Below are 17,783 nucleotides of genomic sequence, written 5' to 3' on the forward strand. Positions count from 1 at the left end.
GTTTCCTATCTGTTAATTAGGGACAATCTCTCCTGTAGGGTGGTTATGAGGATTAAACCAATTGAGCACATAAAAGTAATTCTTTAAATATTAGTTGCTGTTATTATTATTTCCTGAAATGTGATCCAGAACTCAAAAAGAAGAATAAAATAAAATAAAATCAGGGTAGCCAAAGCAGATAGATCTTGTCAAATCTGGGAGCTAAAATTTAGGCCCTTAATTCGCAGGAGAAATAGCCCTTTAGTTGGAGCCTAAACTCTGACTTATGGCAGCCCCATGTGTGTCAGAGTAGAACTGCTCCCTAGGATTTTCAAGGCTGTGACCTCACCAAAGCACAATACCACGCCTTTCTTCTAAGGCAGCTCTAGGTGGGTTCAAACTGCCAACCTTTCAGTTAGTAGTTGAGTACTTAACCATTTGCACCACTCAGGGACTTCTGTTATCAAGCTTAGTGATCTGGTTTTCCAGGACAGTCAATTACAGAGGGAAAAAGCCCTTCATGAACCCACAGATGACAGCAAGGAAGGAAGAAGAGAAGCCCGAAACACTGACCTAGAAAAACCTAGCAGTTTGGGAACATTGCAAGGACTGCATAATCCCCAAATAGGGCTGTTGATCAAAATTGGGAGGTTTATAAAATTACAGATTCCCAAGTTTAGAAGTCCCCATTCCAATGTCGGCTCCATATTACAATAGAGCTGTATTATGGGATACCTCATTAGCTCATCTTCCTAATTATGAGAGCTAGGTTCTCATATGTTTGAAGAATTGCTTTGGTCAAATCTGCTGCAAAAGACTTCTTTAAAGTGTTGAAAAGCAAGGATGTCACTTCAAGGACTAGTAAGGTTCCTGATCTAAGCCATGGTATTTTCAATCATCTCATATGCATGTGAAAGCTGCACAAAGAATAAGGAAGACCAAAGAAAAATTGATGCATTTGAATTATGGTATTGGCTAGGAATAGTGAATATACCATGGACTGCCAGAAGAATGAACACATCTGTCTTGGAAGATGTACAGCCAGAATGCTTCTTAAAAGTGAGGATGGTGAGACTTCATCTCACATACATTGGACATGTTATCAGGAGGGACCAGTCCCTGGAAAGGGACATTGTAAAATGGTAGGAGTAATAGCATCAGAACATGTCTAACTTTGGTGGGAATAATGACCAGGATTAGCCCAAAGCTGATTCCTATTAGGTGGAGGTCAGACATACCTCCACCCTCAAACTGTTTTACCAATTCTGACACCAGCTGTCCTCCCCCACAGCACTGTCTGCTTCTCTGCTTTGTTCGATAATCCATTACAGTGACCACACAGAACTCACAAACCATACTTACAGTTAAGTGATTTATTAAGGAAGCAACAGGGTACAACTTGGGATCCGATCAACAGGCTACAACTCAGGATCAGGATGAGGAAACACACAGGCAAGGTCTGGAAGTTCCCCCCTCCCCCCGCAAAAGGAGAGCACTTCATCCCTTCTTTAGTGCAGGACAGCCCTCTCAGCCCCCTGAGGACAGGCTCTTCTTGGCTTTGCTCCCTGTCACCACTGACTCCACTACTGGGCCTCTTGCTTTCTTCAGTGTTACAGCCCTTCACCTGTGTTACAGCTGTTTTAGGAGATTTCTTGCCTTCTCTCTCTCTCTGGGAACCCCTGGTGGTGTAGTGGTTAAGTGCTACGACTGCTAAACAAAAGTTGGCAGCTCAAATCCACCAGGTGCTCCTTGGGAACTCTATGGGGCAGTTCTACTCTGTCCTCTAGGATCACTATGAGTCAGAATCAACTGGACAGCAGTGGGTTTGGTTTTCTCTCTCTGCTTCTTCTCCTTTCTTCCTGCTGCTTCTTCCCTCTGCTTCTCTTCCTGCTTTTTTCTGTCTCAAAAACCTCTGTGGGATTGTCTGTACATATACATAAACTCATCAGTTTCAAGGAATGGCCCTACCAACAGGGCCACAAACTGACCAATCTCCTCTTGTCACACACACTTCATTTGCATAGTAGGTTATATACACTTCGATTGCATAGTGTATAGATTAGTCCCTGCAAGGTGCTTACCATCACAGGGCAAGCTTCAACCCAGGGCCAGACAGGAAGTATCATACCTCAAGTTGATTACAGTTTACCTAGGAAACATCAATTAACCAGGACAAAAGGAACAAACCCTCTGGGGTAAAAAACTAGGGCAAAGGTAACTCCTTAGGGCTTAGGGGAAAAATCTCTCAAGCTGTTTTTCCAAAGGAGCAAGGCAAAAGGCTGCATAGATGAACTCATCTCACCATAGACATCATGCTTGGTAAAGTAGACGGTCAGCGAAAAAGAGGAAGACCCTCAACGAGATGAATTGACACAGTGGTTGCAGCAATGGGCTCAAACATAGCAATGGTTGTGAGGGTGGCGCAGGACTGGGCAGTGTTTCATTCTGTTATATACGGGGTCGCTATATTAGAGGGAACTGACTTGACAGCACCTAAAAACAGGACATTGTTCTGAAAGGTCTGTTTAAGACAGCAAGAATTTCTATATTAAAATTTATTTCAAAAAGCATAAATAAATTACCTTTGATATTCAGTGGGGCACATTATATTTAAACTTACACATGGATTATAGAGCTTAAATTGCCAATGTTTAAATTTTAGAAAGAAAAAATATGTATAATGAAGAAACTTACAAGAGTTGGGCAGGAAGTGGAAAAAAATTGTGGGTAACAAGCATTGAAATCAAACTAATCATTGCTGTAACCTTTAGGTCAAGGCCTCTGCCTGTCTTTTTTTCTTCCAGTTTTACTGTTGAACTCAGGGCTGATCTTTCCTGAAAAAAAAAATTTTTTTTTTTAATTCTCTGAATAGTACCTTTAGGGTTTCTATAATTTCAGCAACTTCTGTTTGCCTTTATTTCGCTACCTATTCCACTCAGATATTTTTGGACTTATCCTGTTCTTTTTACTTATTTGTTCTTATTTTCTGTTCTGCCATTATTCCTTCCTGCAAAACACCTAGGTTTTGTTTTTGTCTATCTAGCTTTATCAGGTTGACATGTTAAATAAGAAGCTGCCCATCCATGTATCACTTCAACATTTTATTTCCGTATTTTCATTCAAATACTCACCCTAGCACCTCTCTCATGCTAGGCTGTATCTGGGCGCTGGATATTGAGTGATGAGCAGACACGGTCCCTGCCCTTGTGGAGCTTGCATTCATTCTATTGGGGGAGACAAGCTAAAATTGCAAGTTGTAATAGGTACCAGGAAAAAAATACATAAAGGCCTAAGACAGAGGAAACTGGGGGAGCAGGGATGCTGATGTTGGAAAGAGTGGTTGGGGAAGGCTTTTCTGGGGAGGTAACATATGAACTAAGATATAAAGTGTGAGGAGCTGCTTGCCAGGTTAACAGGTAGAGGAAAAACCATTTTATGCACCTCAGACTGAGCTTATCGCCATCATCACTGCTGTCATAAGATCATGCTTTTATTTTTCCCAGCTCTAAAAATCTTCTTGTGACCCACTTTGCCCCCAGATGCTGTCCCGTTTATCTGCTCCCCTTGGCAGCAAAGCTCTTTGAAGAGTTGCCTGTGCTTGTTTTCACTTCTGCTCCTCCCATTCTCTCTTAAACTCTTTCCAGCCCAACACCCCATTGAAACTCCCCTTGCCAAGGTCACCGATGACCCCCACATTGCTAAATGCCCTGGTCAATATTCAATCCCATTTATGGACCCATTTGCAGCATTTGTCGGAGTTGATTTCTTCCTTTTTGCTATACTTCCTTTTCTTGACTTCCAGGACACTGCCCTCTCTTGGTTTTCCTTCTGCCTCACTGGTTGTTCCTTCACAGTCATCTTTGTAGGTTCCTCTTCCTCCCTGAGCCCTGATAATTGGATTCCTCAGGAGCTGAACAGTCCTTGATCTTCCTTTCTATATCTTCTCTCTTCTTTGGTGATTTAATTCAGTCCTGCGACTTTAAATACCATCTATCCACCAATGAAAGAGCTCTGGTGGCACAGTGGTAAAAGTGCTCATCTACTAACCAGAAGGTTGGCAGTTCGAACCTGGCAGCTGCCCCTTGGGAGAAAGATGTGACAATCTGTTTCTGTGAAGATTTAAAGCCTTGGAAACCCTATTGGACAGTTCTACTCTGTCCTATAGGGTCACTATGAGTCAGAATTGACCCGATGGCAGTGGGTTTGGTTTTTGGTTTATATGCCAATGACTGTTCATATCATGACTGTTCATATCTCCAACCCAGACCTTCTCCTGAAATCTGTACTTGTATTGCTAACTAGCAAATTGACATCTCAGGATCATAAGTCTCTACCACCTTCAGAGCCTGATCCACCTGCAGCCTTCCCCATCTCAGCGGATGACAACCCATCCTTCCAGTTTCTTGGGCTGAAATTCTTGGAGTCACCTCAGAGTCTTCTTTCCTTTCACATCACACATTCAATCTTATAGGAAAGTCATTTTCACTGTTCCTTCCAAATGTATCACCCATCTTTCCACCTTTAGTGGTACTGCTTCGGTCTGAGCTGCTATCATCTCTCATCTGGGCTACAGCAACATCATCTTCACTGCTTCTACGTACACTCTCTGTAGACTGTTCTTAGCACACAGAGTGAGGCTTTTGGGATGTCACTACTCTGCTTACAACCCTGAAACAGCTGCCCATTTCACACAGAATGAATGCCAGTGCTCTTACAACGCCCACAAGGCCTCTGTGATCCAGCCCTTCTTTCCTTCTCTCATCTCATCTCCTGCTTTCCTTGCTGACTCCTCTCCACCCACACTGGCCTTTCTGTGTTCTGCAATCATGCCAGGTACTCTTCCAGCCAGAAGACCTTTGCAGTGGCTGTTCCCTCTGCCTAGATTGCTCTTGCCCCACATACATGCATGACCAACTCCCTCACCTTTCAAGCCTCTGCTCAATGTTGCTTCTTCATAAGTCAACCTCCATTTTTCTGCTTAAAATTGCAACAGCTCCTGCCTGCCACACTCCTAACTCCTCTCCCTGTTCTGTTCTTTTTTCTATTTCACTTTTCGTGTTCAAATACTACATAACATACTTATTTTTAATGTTAATTATGTGTTGTCATCACTCGCTAGAAAGGAAGCTCCACAAGTGGAGGGATAAGAGTTGTTCACTGATGTATCCCAAGCTGTAGAGCAGTGCTGAACACTTTGGTCAAATGAATGAATCAATCAATCAATCAGCTTCTCTGTGTAAATCAGCGCCCCTTCCCAATTTCTGCCACTGATTCTGCCATTATTCTTTTCTCCTCCAGATTGAAATCTTGAGATTGTCCTTTATTCTTCCAGTCAACCTTTGTTGTACCTAATCCACTCAGTCATGAATCCTTTCTGCTCTCTCTGTATTGTGTCTGAAAGTCAACCTTCCTCTATTTCCCAGCCAAGTTACTGTCCCGGCCCTCATTGCTTCTTTGTGGGTTGCTGTGTGTCGTCATGGTGGTCTCCTTCTCCTCCAGTGCATCTTGTGAATCTCTGCCAGATAAACTCTTCTAAAGTACAGCCTTGATCATGACACTCCCTGCCTACAGAGTAAACCACTTAACCCAATATTTAAATATAGATATATGATGAACAAGGTGGCGGTTGGTGGTGGTCTGGGCATAGATGGATAGAGTCCTGTGGAGGAGAACCTGGGGAACAATTAAGTTTTAGGGACTTTCACCTTAGGAAAAAGTTTTTTTTTTTTTCCCATTGAAAGTTTTGTTTTATTTCCTAGGCCTTTAAACATTTTAGAGTATGCATCAAAGTGTTACGAGCAAAGTGAAGAGCATATCATGAATATTATAGATGTGAACTAACAGAATATATTTAGCTGTATAAAGAGTGCATAGTGGAAGATAAATACATAAATTTCCTTTTTCATCAAATATATCTTGGTCCCCCAAAAGTCTTGAGTATCATAATTTCTGAATATTTCACATCTCTGTACATCTCTGTTATCTTTCTTCCTTGCTTTTTATTATTTGTCAATATGTCAGCTTCAGTCCAGTCCAACTAAATAACTCATTCTCTACCTCTCCTTGTTGATTCTCCCAGAGTTTCTTATGCTTCCCTCTGTGGGAAACCCAGTGCTATACTTTTTTGCAGGTTCAGCTCAAAACTTGGTTTGTGTACTTCAGACACTTATTCTTCTGTTTCTTTGACCCTCTGCAGTAGTTTGCATATGTGTGTGTATTCTTAATAATTATATATGAACAGTCCCTACCACATGATTCAAGGAGCCTTGGTGGTGCAATTGTTAACTGCTTGACTGCTAAGCGGAAGGTTGGCTGTTCGAACCCACCCAGAAACTCCACCGGAGAAAGACCTGGCAATCTGCTGCCATAAAGATTACAGCCTATGAAATCCTATGGAGGAAGCTCTACTCTGTCATATGGGGTCACTCTGAGTCAAAATTAACTTGAAGTGACCAAACAACAACAGCACATGATTCATGCACTTAATTGTTACCTCAAAAGTTGTCTCCTTAGTTGTAGCTCTTTCGTTCTCTTTAGGAGTCAGCATTAGACTTGAGTTCTTATCGCAGCCCATTTATTTACTTATTTTTTCATTCATTTAAACAATGTTCAGAAATGCCTACTCTGTCTAAATAATGTCATACTTTAGTGGAGGAGACAAGTATGTACATGAGCAAAAATTGGTGAGGTGAGAAGTATACTCAGAATTCTTGTGAATTACTCACCTACCGGCTAGGCTCTTCATTTCTTGACTTTGTTGTCTGTCTTCCATGATGCCATTTCAGCCACTCCCTCCACAGCCCATCCTGGAGCTTGTCATCCCGTAAAGCTCTCCACCTGTGATGGAGATCCCAGCCTCTGCTCATAACCTCATAGCCTGCCTTCTAATGCCTTCAGATGTCCCCAAATCATCTCTACCCCTTGACCCATCTGCCTCCTCCCATTGAACAGCCCTTCCTTCACCATCCTACTCAGGCTCCAAAATCCAGTCCTGCAGCTCCTTTCTTTACAGTCTTCTAAAATGCCCTCACCCCTTGTCCCTCAGCATACCCCCTGACAAGCCCCCACCTCTGGATGAGCTCCCCTCTCCACCCTGCAGCTGCCCCGCTGAGCCGCACAGGAAAATCCCCAATGAGAGACCCTGGCAGGGTCTAATTTCAAGACCAGTCCTCTCCTCAGCTCTTTGGCGGGAGCTCTCTGGCTTCTCAAACTGCGCAGTCAAATTTGGCCGTGGAGATGATGTCTGGAAATGATTTCCTGCTTTAGCCAGGTGTTAATGCACCACCCCCTTTCCATTTAAAGAGCCCGTGAAGCTCTTTATTTGAAACACATCTCATTGTTTTGGCTGGAAGAGTGAACTGCCTTTTTCCAGTAAACCCAGTTTAGTGGCCAAGGAAATCCAATGGGATTGTATTTCACTTGTTTCAATAACAGAAATTGGGGCTAAAATATGGACTTTATTTTTACAGCACAAGAATAAGAAAAGAAAGAACGAGACCTTAGAATCTTGTTAGTAAATATAAAGGTGTGCTGGAGGTGACTGCTTTGTTGTCACTGTTGGGTTTTGCAGAAGCCTGCGAGCATTCTCTGTTTAAAAATAGAGAAACTTACCTTTTATTTACTCGTTTGTTTTATTTATTTGTTTTGCACAGAACTGAAGACATCAAGGAAAACGTGCTGGCTGTTTTACTTATTGTCCTAGTTTCCCTCCTCGGATTTCTGACATTGAACCAAGGCTTTTGCAAAGATATGTGGATTCTCCTCTTCTGCCTGGTCATGGCCAGCTGCCAGTATTCCCTGCTGAAGGCAAGATTGCATCTCATTCTTACCCCTAGCATGTGCTGTCACTAATGTGTCCTTGACCTCATAGGATGATGACACAACACTTCTGATTTGTGTTCTAGAGCGTTCAGCCTGACCCTGCCTCGCCAATCCATGTAAGTTTCAAAACACAGGCAAGTAGCTTGTCTCATCTGTACTGAAGACAGGGGAAAGGCCAGCATCTATTCAGAAGGCAAAATGAATGGATGATACCGAATAGAAATATCAGTGCATGGTGCCCAAGTTCAGGCTAGGTCTGAGAGCATGATGTGGGTGGCAGTTGGGGGTGGGGGAGAATGCGAGCAGGGTCCTTTCTGTGCCACTGGATTTATGAAAGGAAAGACAGTGCAGCCTAGTGGATCCAACTGTAGACTCTGCAATGAGACTGCCAGAGCTTCTGTTTCCCGCTTCTCCACTTTTTTTTTTTAATTGTTGTTAAGATATATATAATACAACCTTGGCCAATTCAAGATTTTTCATGGGTACGATTTAATGGTACTAATTGCATTAATCATGTTATGTAACCATCACCAATATCCATTGCCAAATTTTCCATTACATAAACAGAAACTCAGGGCTTCTTAAACAATGAGTCCCCCTTTCCCCTTCCCTTCCACCTCTGATAACCACTATTAAACTCTGATCTCCATATTCTTCCCTATTCTAGGTATTTCATATAAGTGCAATCATCCAGTATTTGTCCTTTTGTGACTGACTTATTTTACTCAGCATAATGCTTTCAAGGGTCATCCACGTTATATCAGGATATCATTTCTCTTTATGACTGAATAGTATTGCATTGGAAACCCTGGTGGCGTAGTGGTTAAGTGCTATGGCTGCTAACCAAAAGGTCGGCAGTTCAGATCTACCAGGCGCTCCTTGGAAACCATATGGGGCAGTTCTACTCTGTCCTACAGGGTCACTATGAGTCAGAATTGACTCGATGGCAATGGGGTTTAGTATTGCACTGTATTTATATACCATATTTTGTTTATCCATTCATCTGTTAATGGACATTTAAGTTGTTTCCACCTTTTGGCTATTGTGGATAGCATTGCAATGAACATTAGTGTCCAAGTACCTCTTTGCTTTGCTGCTTTCAAGTCTCTTGAGTATATACCTAGGAGTGAAATTGCTGGGTCACACAGTACCTCTGTCTTTAACTTTTTATTCCTCCATTTTTTGAATGCTTGACACTGAGCAAAATACTTGTCTGCTCCAAACCTCAGTTTCTCTATACGTAAATAAAGGTGATAATAATGCGTATGGGTATTAAATGAAATAATCCGTGTAACATGCTTAAAACAGTGCCTAGGACATAGAAATTGCTCAGAAAACGTCAGCTATTAGTAGTAGTAATATTAGCTATTATGTTAGCAGCAATCATTAGTCTTTTTTTACACAATGATGATTTCTTCTTATTCCATGTTTTCACGTGTATTACTTTTACCCTGTAATTTTGGGTAATTCACAGCCAAAATTCTGGGCTCTCCAATGTGGATCTAGTGGTGCCGCATTCTTTGATGAGCTCTGCTGTGCCCACAGAGTCCTCTGACCCACTGTCCCCTCTCCTATCTGCACTGCAGTGTTGGGGGTTTGGGGATCAGGGTCTGACACTACCCCGGCCAATGCCTTGGAACTGAGTTTACCGCCAGGCTCTGCCCCATTTCCTTAAGGAACCTTCTCTCCTTTGTTATGGTGAGCTCCGTGGGTCCCTGAGAAACCCTTCCAAAGAAAGAAAGCTGATCTTCCCTGTGATGTGCTTCTGAAAAATTCATATCCAGGATTTGGAGCTGATTTTAAATCTCTGATAGCTCCTGTTTAGCTCATAGTAATTAAGAAAAGCTTATAATTGGACGATCACATGGCTTAAGTTGCTATCTCGTTAAATTCCTCTGTTCCCCGTAATTGGTTTATGTATAATACATCTTCTTTTATCCCCGAGTCTGAATGTCAAGATAAGTAGGAGCAGCATAATTAGGGTTTTAAGATGTATTGTTATGATTATAGTCAGAAATCTGGGTTAGGTGGTGTGGGCAGAGAAGTGTAGTTCTGAAATTTCTCCTTCAAGCCCACCCTGGAATCCCCCCCACCCCCATTATCTGTTGCCCTGCTCCAGTGAGCCTCTTTTCCAGCAACTGCACTTTGGTGTCATGCTTTTCTGGGTGAAGTGGGGGAGGGGCTTGTATGCTATCAAACATTCATTTCCTGCCTGTACTTTCAGGAACAATGCAGACCCTGCCAGCAAAGGTGCATGGAAGTGTAGCTGCTGTAATCCCCATGAGCGTGTAACATCCATTGCTATGACCTCTGTTCCTGCTCTAAGTTGGAGTTTTATTGCGTAGTTCCTCGCTGGATAGATGAAGCTACAGTTCCTTTTTATGAGCAAGTGTGGGACAATGAGACAGTAAGACATTACTTACTGTCATAGTGAGGCGCAGACACCTAACCATGCTTATTGCAGTGACTAATTTGCTTTACACAGATTTCCTATAGGTGAGTCCCACATTTGAGCTGCCATTTCTCTAACAGTCCTAATGAGGAAAGAAAAGAAGGTAGCTATAAAACATTTCCTCTTACAATCTGACCAGGCCACGTGGGTATTTAGAAGACGGATTTATGATCTCCAATTTGTAGATGAGAAAACTTCAGAAAGGAGCTGGTCAAGAGAGCAAAGCAAGGTTTGGGGCAGAGTTGGTTCTCAAGCCTATATTTGTCTGTAGCCGTGGCTAAATTTTCATTTATAAGAGGCTGTCCAACCAACCAAAGTGCTTCTTAAACTACATTACTTTGTACCTTTGGGGGAGGAGCTCTCAATATACTCAGCCAATTCTTGCTGCCAGGGTGGCTGACTGAGTTTTCTTCCTTCCAGGAGCATAGGTGGCAAATTATGAGCAAGTTGTTAAAATTAGCAGGCAGTAAATATATATATATATATATATATAATTTTTTTGTTTGTTTGATGTAGCCCTCTGGTTATTTCAGTGTTAAATGCAACGTTAATACTGACATGCTAATAGATATGATACAATAGAGGCTAGACCTAAAAGAAATAGCCTGATCCTAAAAGAGCTTAAAAAATTAAAAGGACAGAAGTGGATACTGGAAGATATCTAAGGGTCTGATGCTGGCAATACAGTAATAGGGCTGAGGATAATGGGCGTAATTTAAGTACAAGGATCTTGGCCTTATATCCTGTGTGGTCAGTAGCTCTCTATTCAAACTAGATGTAACTAACAATAGCCACTACTGATGACCCAGAAAGAAAAATTTAGTAGAATATCTGAGAGGAAGCAAAAACCAGAGTAGTGGACACTGGAGTCACCTGCATGGAGGTCGAGCCAGAGTCCCTTTTCCCTGCCCACCTCCTGGGATTCTGAGTCAGTGCATCTGGGGCGCCTGGGAATCTACATTTTAACAAAACTTCCAGGTGCTCGTGGTGGAGGTGACCTTGGAGCACACGCTGAGAAGCACTGGGGTAACTTAAAGAGTACAGGCTTTGGAATTTGAATCCAGCCTTACCAAGTACCATGTATGGAGTCTTAGAAAAGGTGCTTCTCTGAATCTCAGTTTTATTCATCTATGAAAGAGGAAATAATAGAGCAGGATTGTATGGGGAATTAAATAAGATAATGCACCTCAAGTGCTTGCATTGTATTTGGCTCTGCAGAAACACTTGGCATACGTTTACTATTTTTTTTCCCCCAAGTATGGATAATAATAATAACCTCATTTGGGTTGGCCAGGACTAAATCAGTCACTGTATATCGTGTGCCCATTGCAGGGCCTAGAATATAATAAGTTGTCTAAAGCTTTCCTTTCCTTTCTCTTTCCACTCCGCACATTTCGTTCCCCTGCTTACAAAGAACATAGTCTATAACTTCTTATATGCTCTACTCAATGAACCTCTACTGCTATGCAATGAAGACATTTGATATCTACTTCAGGTTATGTAAAAATCATCAAGACTGACTTTTTAAAATAAACTTTTTAAAAACACTTTTGGATTTACTGAAAAATAGGGAAGATAGTACAGACAGTTCCCACATACCCAACATCCAAAACCAAAAAAAAAAAAAAAACAAACCCAGTCTCGTTGCCATCCAGTTGATTTGGACTCATAGCGACCCTAAAGGACAGAGTAGCGCTGCCCCATAGGGTTTACGAGGCTGTGATCTTTACAGAAGCAGACTGCCACATCTTTCTCCTGCAAAGTAGCTGGTGGGTTCAAGTGGCTGACTTTTCAGTTAGCAGCCGAGGACTTAACCACTGTGCCACCAGGAAACACCCCATGCCCAGTTCCCCTATTTTTAATATCTTAAAATAGTATGATACATTTGCCACAATTAGTGAAGCAATAATGATAAATTATTATTAATTAAAGCTCATACTTGATTCACATTTCCCTAGTTTTTTTATGTCCTTCCAGTGTTCTATGATCCATCCAGGATACCACGTTACATTTAGTTGTCATGTCTTCTTAGGCTTCTCTTGGCTATGACAGCTTCTTAGACTTCTGGTTGTTTTTTGATGACCTTGGCAATTCTGAGGAGGACTGGTATCATGTCTCCTTACTGGGATTTGTCTGATATTTCTCTCATGATTAGACTGGTTGTAAGTTTTGGGAGGAAGATCACAGAGGTAAAGTGCCATTTTCATCACATTATATTGAGGGTAAACCCATTGCCTTGAAGTCAATTCTGACTCATAGCGACCCTATATGACAGAGTAGAATGGCCCCATAGGTATTCCAAGGAGCAGCTGGTGGATTTGAACTGCCAACGTTTTGATTAGCAGCTATAGCTCATTGTAGCTTTTAACCACGACACCATCAGGGCTTCCATATTAAGAGTACATACTGTCGATATGATTTATGGCTGTTGATGTTGACCTTGATCATCTGGCTGAAGGTAATGTCTATCGATGGAATGATTTTGAGAAACAGAAATAATCTCGCAATTCTGTATCATAGAAACAAGTTGGTCAATTTAGTTTTAGTGACTCTTGATTAAAAGTTAAATAACATTTATCTGTTTAGTTACGTGTTTGCTTTGCTCGAAACATATCCACTTCAAATTGCCACCTTTTAATTCTCATAGACTAAATTTCTACAATTAAATAGGGTCAGAACTTTCCAATTCCATTCACTGCCATTGAAGGAAATGCTGAGGGAAGTGGGAAAAGTATATGAAATTGGTGGTCACAGAGTGGACATCTCTCTGATGGGTACTTTGATATTCATTCAGTAGTACCCTTGGTTAGACAACTACATGAGCCCATTGTCAAGAGTCACAGACCTGAAGTTAGGAAGTGGGCCTACAATAAAGTGTTCTGCAGCATTAGATTGTAAACTAAGCTTAAAGAAACATATTTGCCTATTTTTATACATTTTTTAAGTATTCTATCAAATTTCCACCATATTTAAGTTGAAATAGCATCTTGATAGTTAAGTCTTGAGAATTATTCGACCTTTCGTTGCTACTTATCTCCCATATGTCTTCTTTAAAACATTTTGGAATTCATTATAGACACAGAGTGTAGGATTTGAGCCAGAGAATACTTGCTGCCAAGGGTTTGACTTGGGCCAGTATTTGCAGGGGAGAGGATGCCCTCCTGTGTGTTCCATGTATAAGGGGAAATGAAGTGCATACTTTAGAGTGTTCAGGATGACTCTAAAGACACAGATAAACCACTAAAGCTAAAGAGAAATCAACAGCCACAATGAAACTTTATTTAAGTAAACTAAGCTACTCTGTGGAAAGAAAGTACAAAACCCAACAAACCCTTATTCGAGTGATTTAGAATTAAATGTAGGTAAAAATAATATTGGCGTAGGGGTTAAGAGCTATGGCTGCTAACCAAAAGATCGGTGGTCTGAATCCACCAGGCACTCCTTGGAAACCCTATGGGGCAATTCTGCTGTCCTATAGGGTTACTGAGTTGGAACTGACTCAGTGGCAGCATTTTTTTTTTAAAACATAACAAAACTGTGCAATAGTAGAGGGACTGAAAAGGACAGCCGTTGTTTTTCTGCACATTCCCCAGGTACGGAGGCTTTTTCACTGCCTAGAGCCATTGAAGAAAATTAAAACACCAAGGCTATTACTAATGCATTCCCATACTCTATACTTGGTTCACATGAGTAAGATTGACATTACATATGTAAAGAATGATGAATATGAGTGAATTTTAATTGAGAAAGCCTGTAAGGATCCAGTGCCCAGCACATGCAACCCTGGCTGTTCTGGATGCAGGGCAGGGCCGCTGCTGAGAGCAAGACCAGTGGCCAGGGATCAAATCCTGGCTCTGCAGCACGGTCTTCCATCTTGAAGCCTGGGGCAAATATCTTTATGCCTCAGTTTACTCTTGTCAAAATGAGAATAATGGTATCTACTTCTCAGGCCGTTATGAGAATGAGCTGTATGAATACACTTAAAGCAGGGAGAATAGTGCCTGGCACATGATAAACCCCTGCTGAGAATTTGCACTTCCACCCTAGATACACTGAATCAGAACCTACATTTTAACAAGATTCCTGGGTGATTCTTATGTATAATACATTCTGAGAACTACCGCTCTACTAGTGGTTCTCAGAATAGGTCCCTAACTAGCAGCATTAGCATCGCCTGGGAACTTGTTCGGAATGCAGATTCTCGGCAGGGGTTCGAACCAATTTGAAGCCCTGGTTCACATCTGTCTTAGAGAATAAGCTGGACCTCTGAATGCGGCTGGGACGGGAGTGGGTGTAAGCTCTGTTGGTGGGAAGCGGCTTTTTCCTGCCTGTGGAAAAACCAAAAAAACCCAATGCCGTGGAGTTGATTCCTGTGGTTAAGGATGCAGAAAGCCAGTCTGTAGAAAGTTGACCGTGCAGCAAGGCTGGGATGAGACGGACAGTGAGCCTGGCACCTGTTTTTACAGCCCCAGTTTTGTCCCTCCGAAACCCATGCCCTCTAGCCCCTGAATCTCCTAAGAGTCGGGTCGTTAACCTGCTACTCATAGTGACCCTGTATGACAGGGTAGAACTGCCCCACAGAGTTTCCAAGGAGCACCTGGTGGATTCGAACTGCCTACCTTTTGTGTAGCAGCTCTGCACTTAACCATTATGCCACCAGGGTTTCCTAGAGGCTGGCAGATACTCCCTTTTCCTTATAACAAAAACTTTATATTAACACAAGCAAAAAGTTGGAAGCAGCCCCCTTTCTTCATAGGAGATGATTAGAAGGGTCTCCTCACTGAGCCACAGGCGTCTCTGCCCCACAGGCGGGGTCCCCAGAGGTGGTGTGAGGCTCTCTCCCCTTACGCTTTTGCTGTGCTGTGACCACAACGTGGCTTTGAAATTCTATATGTAGGTGAGATGATGGAAAACCCAAATGCACACATAAATCAGCTTTCGTGAAATTGCCTCGCAAGATGTGCCACAGCTGAAGTCTGCAGTGCTTCCCACAATGCATTGCCAGGTTAAAAAACAGATGGGGGATAGAGTCCAATGAATTTTTTAAAGACCATGATCAGACTTGGTCTGGAGGAACGAGTGGAAATTTTTCTATTGAAAAAATAAACAAGCAATCCTTGCAGGTTTTGATGATTAATTCACTTATGAAAGAAGGAACCAGAGAGCAGGGCAATTTCATGAGTACGTGTGCTTAGGAATCAAGACAAATAAAAGTGATGTATTTTTATGGGCCACATATGGAGCCCCCAGGTGGTGCAAATGGTTAAGTACTTGGCTACTAACTGAGAAGTTGGCAGTTTGAGTCCTCCTAGAGGCACCTTGGAAGAAAGGCCCGGTGATCTGCTCCTGAAAGGTCACAGCCTTGAAAACCCAGTGGAGCAGTTGTGCTCCAACAGACACAGAGTCACCATGAGTCACAATTGACTCCACGGCAACTTTTTATTTATTTTTTTTTAATGCCGTGTATTAATTTTTTTTTTTAATTAGTGATATGCTTAGGCGACCCAGAACCCAGTATGAAAAATGAGAGAAAACGTGAACATGATGATGAGGGCAGGCTCTTTGTAAGCAAGCCTGAATTTTTAAAAAATTACAAATACAAAGAGAACATTGCTGTGCCCAATAACTGAACTTTGACTTGAAAGATCCAAAATGATATCTCGAACTTGTTGAGGGCCAAAGACTTCCAATTCCTAGATAATGTAGTTTTAATGTTTTATTAAAAAATAAGAATCAGGGCAAGAAGGAGTTGTCTGTTTAATTACATCTCCTATAAGGTGTCACCTTGAGAAAATATCTTATATGCAAATGTACTTGTAGACTGAATAGTTATTTATGCCAACGAATTTATTTTGCCTTTTTGCTTGATATGGATGCATTTACATTTAGCTTAGGCTTTAGTCTCAATATTTTTTTAAATGCAGAGAAAGTGTTCCATACCCATTAACCTATGACCTGTTTGGATTCAAGAGGAAATTTCTTAAGAGTGCAAATATCCCTTCAAGACTGAGCCTAGACTCAGGAGCAGACACAGCCAGCGCCCGTCGACAGCCTGTGCTTTCTGTCCTATTAAAGGATGGTTTCAGAATCGGAATAGTTCTATCACAGAAGCAGTGGCAACTTAAATTGCATTTCTAAATATAATGTGTTCAAGGCAGTCACTTTCAGAATTCACATCTGAAGCCCTATCACTTTAATCTTTACTTTTTATACTCAAGGTAGTTCATGAATTGCAGAGTACTCTCCCCTGAATTCATTTTTGTTGGTTTTTTGAATCTTAATGAACTGTGCAGTGCTTTGTGAGATGAAAATCTTTGTTGGCTTTTGCTCTGGAAGGTTGATAGGCTATTGTTTCCTTAATTCTTACATACATTCAAGGGGAAGAATTAAAAGTGTTTGTACTTTTCCTAATAACAGTATTGTGAGGGCAGAGGTGATATCTGTTAGGTAGTTGATATTCCTCAGAGGAAAGTATTATATAAATAGTATTTTTTTTTAAAAAAAATTGGATTATTCCACCGTGCTGCACTGAGACATCGTATGCGGGTTCTGCAGGTGTAACTTTGTACCTATATTGTCTTGCTGTCTAAGACAGTAGGAAATTGAAACCCACAACTTTATAATTTTGTTTCTTGTTAACAGTAGAGCCCAAGTTAGACCGTATAGAGCAAATAAGGGTTTAAATTAGTTTTGCACTTAAATTTTCAGGTAAATCTTGTTGAGTCCTAGAGTCATAGCATTCTTTTTGATATTCTCATTCTGATTTGACAGAATAAGCAGCAGACTTTTTTTTTTTTTTTCCTTCTTTTCCTGGTGTTTTGTGTATTTATCATGGTAAAGGAGGGGGGAGAATGTGTTATATGGTATAAGTTGTATGATATCATGTAAGCTATTGACAATGAGACTTTTGCCATTTAATCAAAATAAAAGGTACCATTGAGAAATTGTGTTTGTTTTCTAGGGACACAACCAAATCATAACATACAGCAGACCAATCTATTTTTGCTTGCTGTGTGGCCTTATTTTGCTTCTTGACACAGGGGCCAAAGCCAGGCACCCTCCTACTTATGCTGTCTATGGCCTGAAACTCTTCTCTCCAGGGTCTCTGCAATCAACTAGGGACCATTTAATAGGTAAGTTAATTCCACGTCATGGGGAAGGCTTTGAGGGAAGGGAGGATCTGTCTTCCCTCTATCTTCTGGATCTTTGATTGGAGAAACTTCCTTACTTTCATATTGAATGAAGAGATTCACATCTCCCTCTTGGCTTGTACACCTTCAGAGACTATCTGGAAGCCCAAGCCCCAAAGCATCCAGCAATGGAATTATTCTGGAGGATTTTAATATCCATTGTCCAAAAGTTGCAGCACTTAGTGTCTGAAGCATCATTGCCGTGGGGCTTGGTGAGTGGTGTTGTTGGGATTGGACTTGCCGTCAGCTGGGCAGCCCTAGTCTACTGCACACAGCACAGACACTTGGGAGACATGAGTTGTCATGATTCTCCTCCAGGTTGAATCCTGGATATTCTGGTC

The 17,783-nt window shown here is 41.6% G+C and overlaps 1 protein-coding gene across 2 annotated transcripts in view; it reads left to right on the forward strand.

Annotated features, from left to right (window-relative positions):
• PCNX2 (pecanex 2) overlaps positions 1-17,783 on the forward strand; it is a 360,390-nt gene that overhangs the window by 77,736 nt on the left and 264,871 nt on the right. For both annotated transcript variants that reach the window (XM_049868166.1, XM_049868167.1), the window contains exons 11-13: positions 7,632-7,785; positions 7,884-7,916; positions 17,214-17,385. In XM_049868166.1, coding sequence (XP_049724123.1) covers positions 7,632-7,785; positions 7,884-7,916; positions 17,214-17,385 — 359 coding nt within the window. The remainder of the gene's footprint in view (positions 1-7,631; positions 7,786-7,883; positions 7,917-17,213; positions 17,386-17,783) is intronic.

This window comes from Elephas maximus, chromosome 24 (assembly GCF_024166365.1).
Source record: "Elephas maximus indicus isolate mEleMax1 chromosome 24, mEleMax1 primary haplotype, whole genome shotgun sequence".
Lineage (NCBI taxonomy): Eukaryota > Metazoa > Chordata > Mammalia > Proboscidea > Elephantidae > Elephas > Elephas maximus.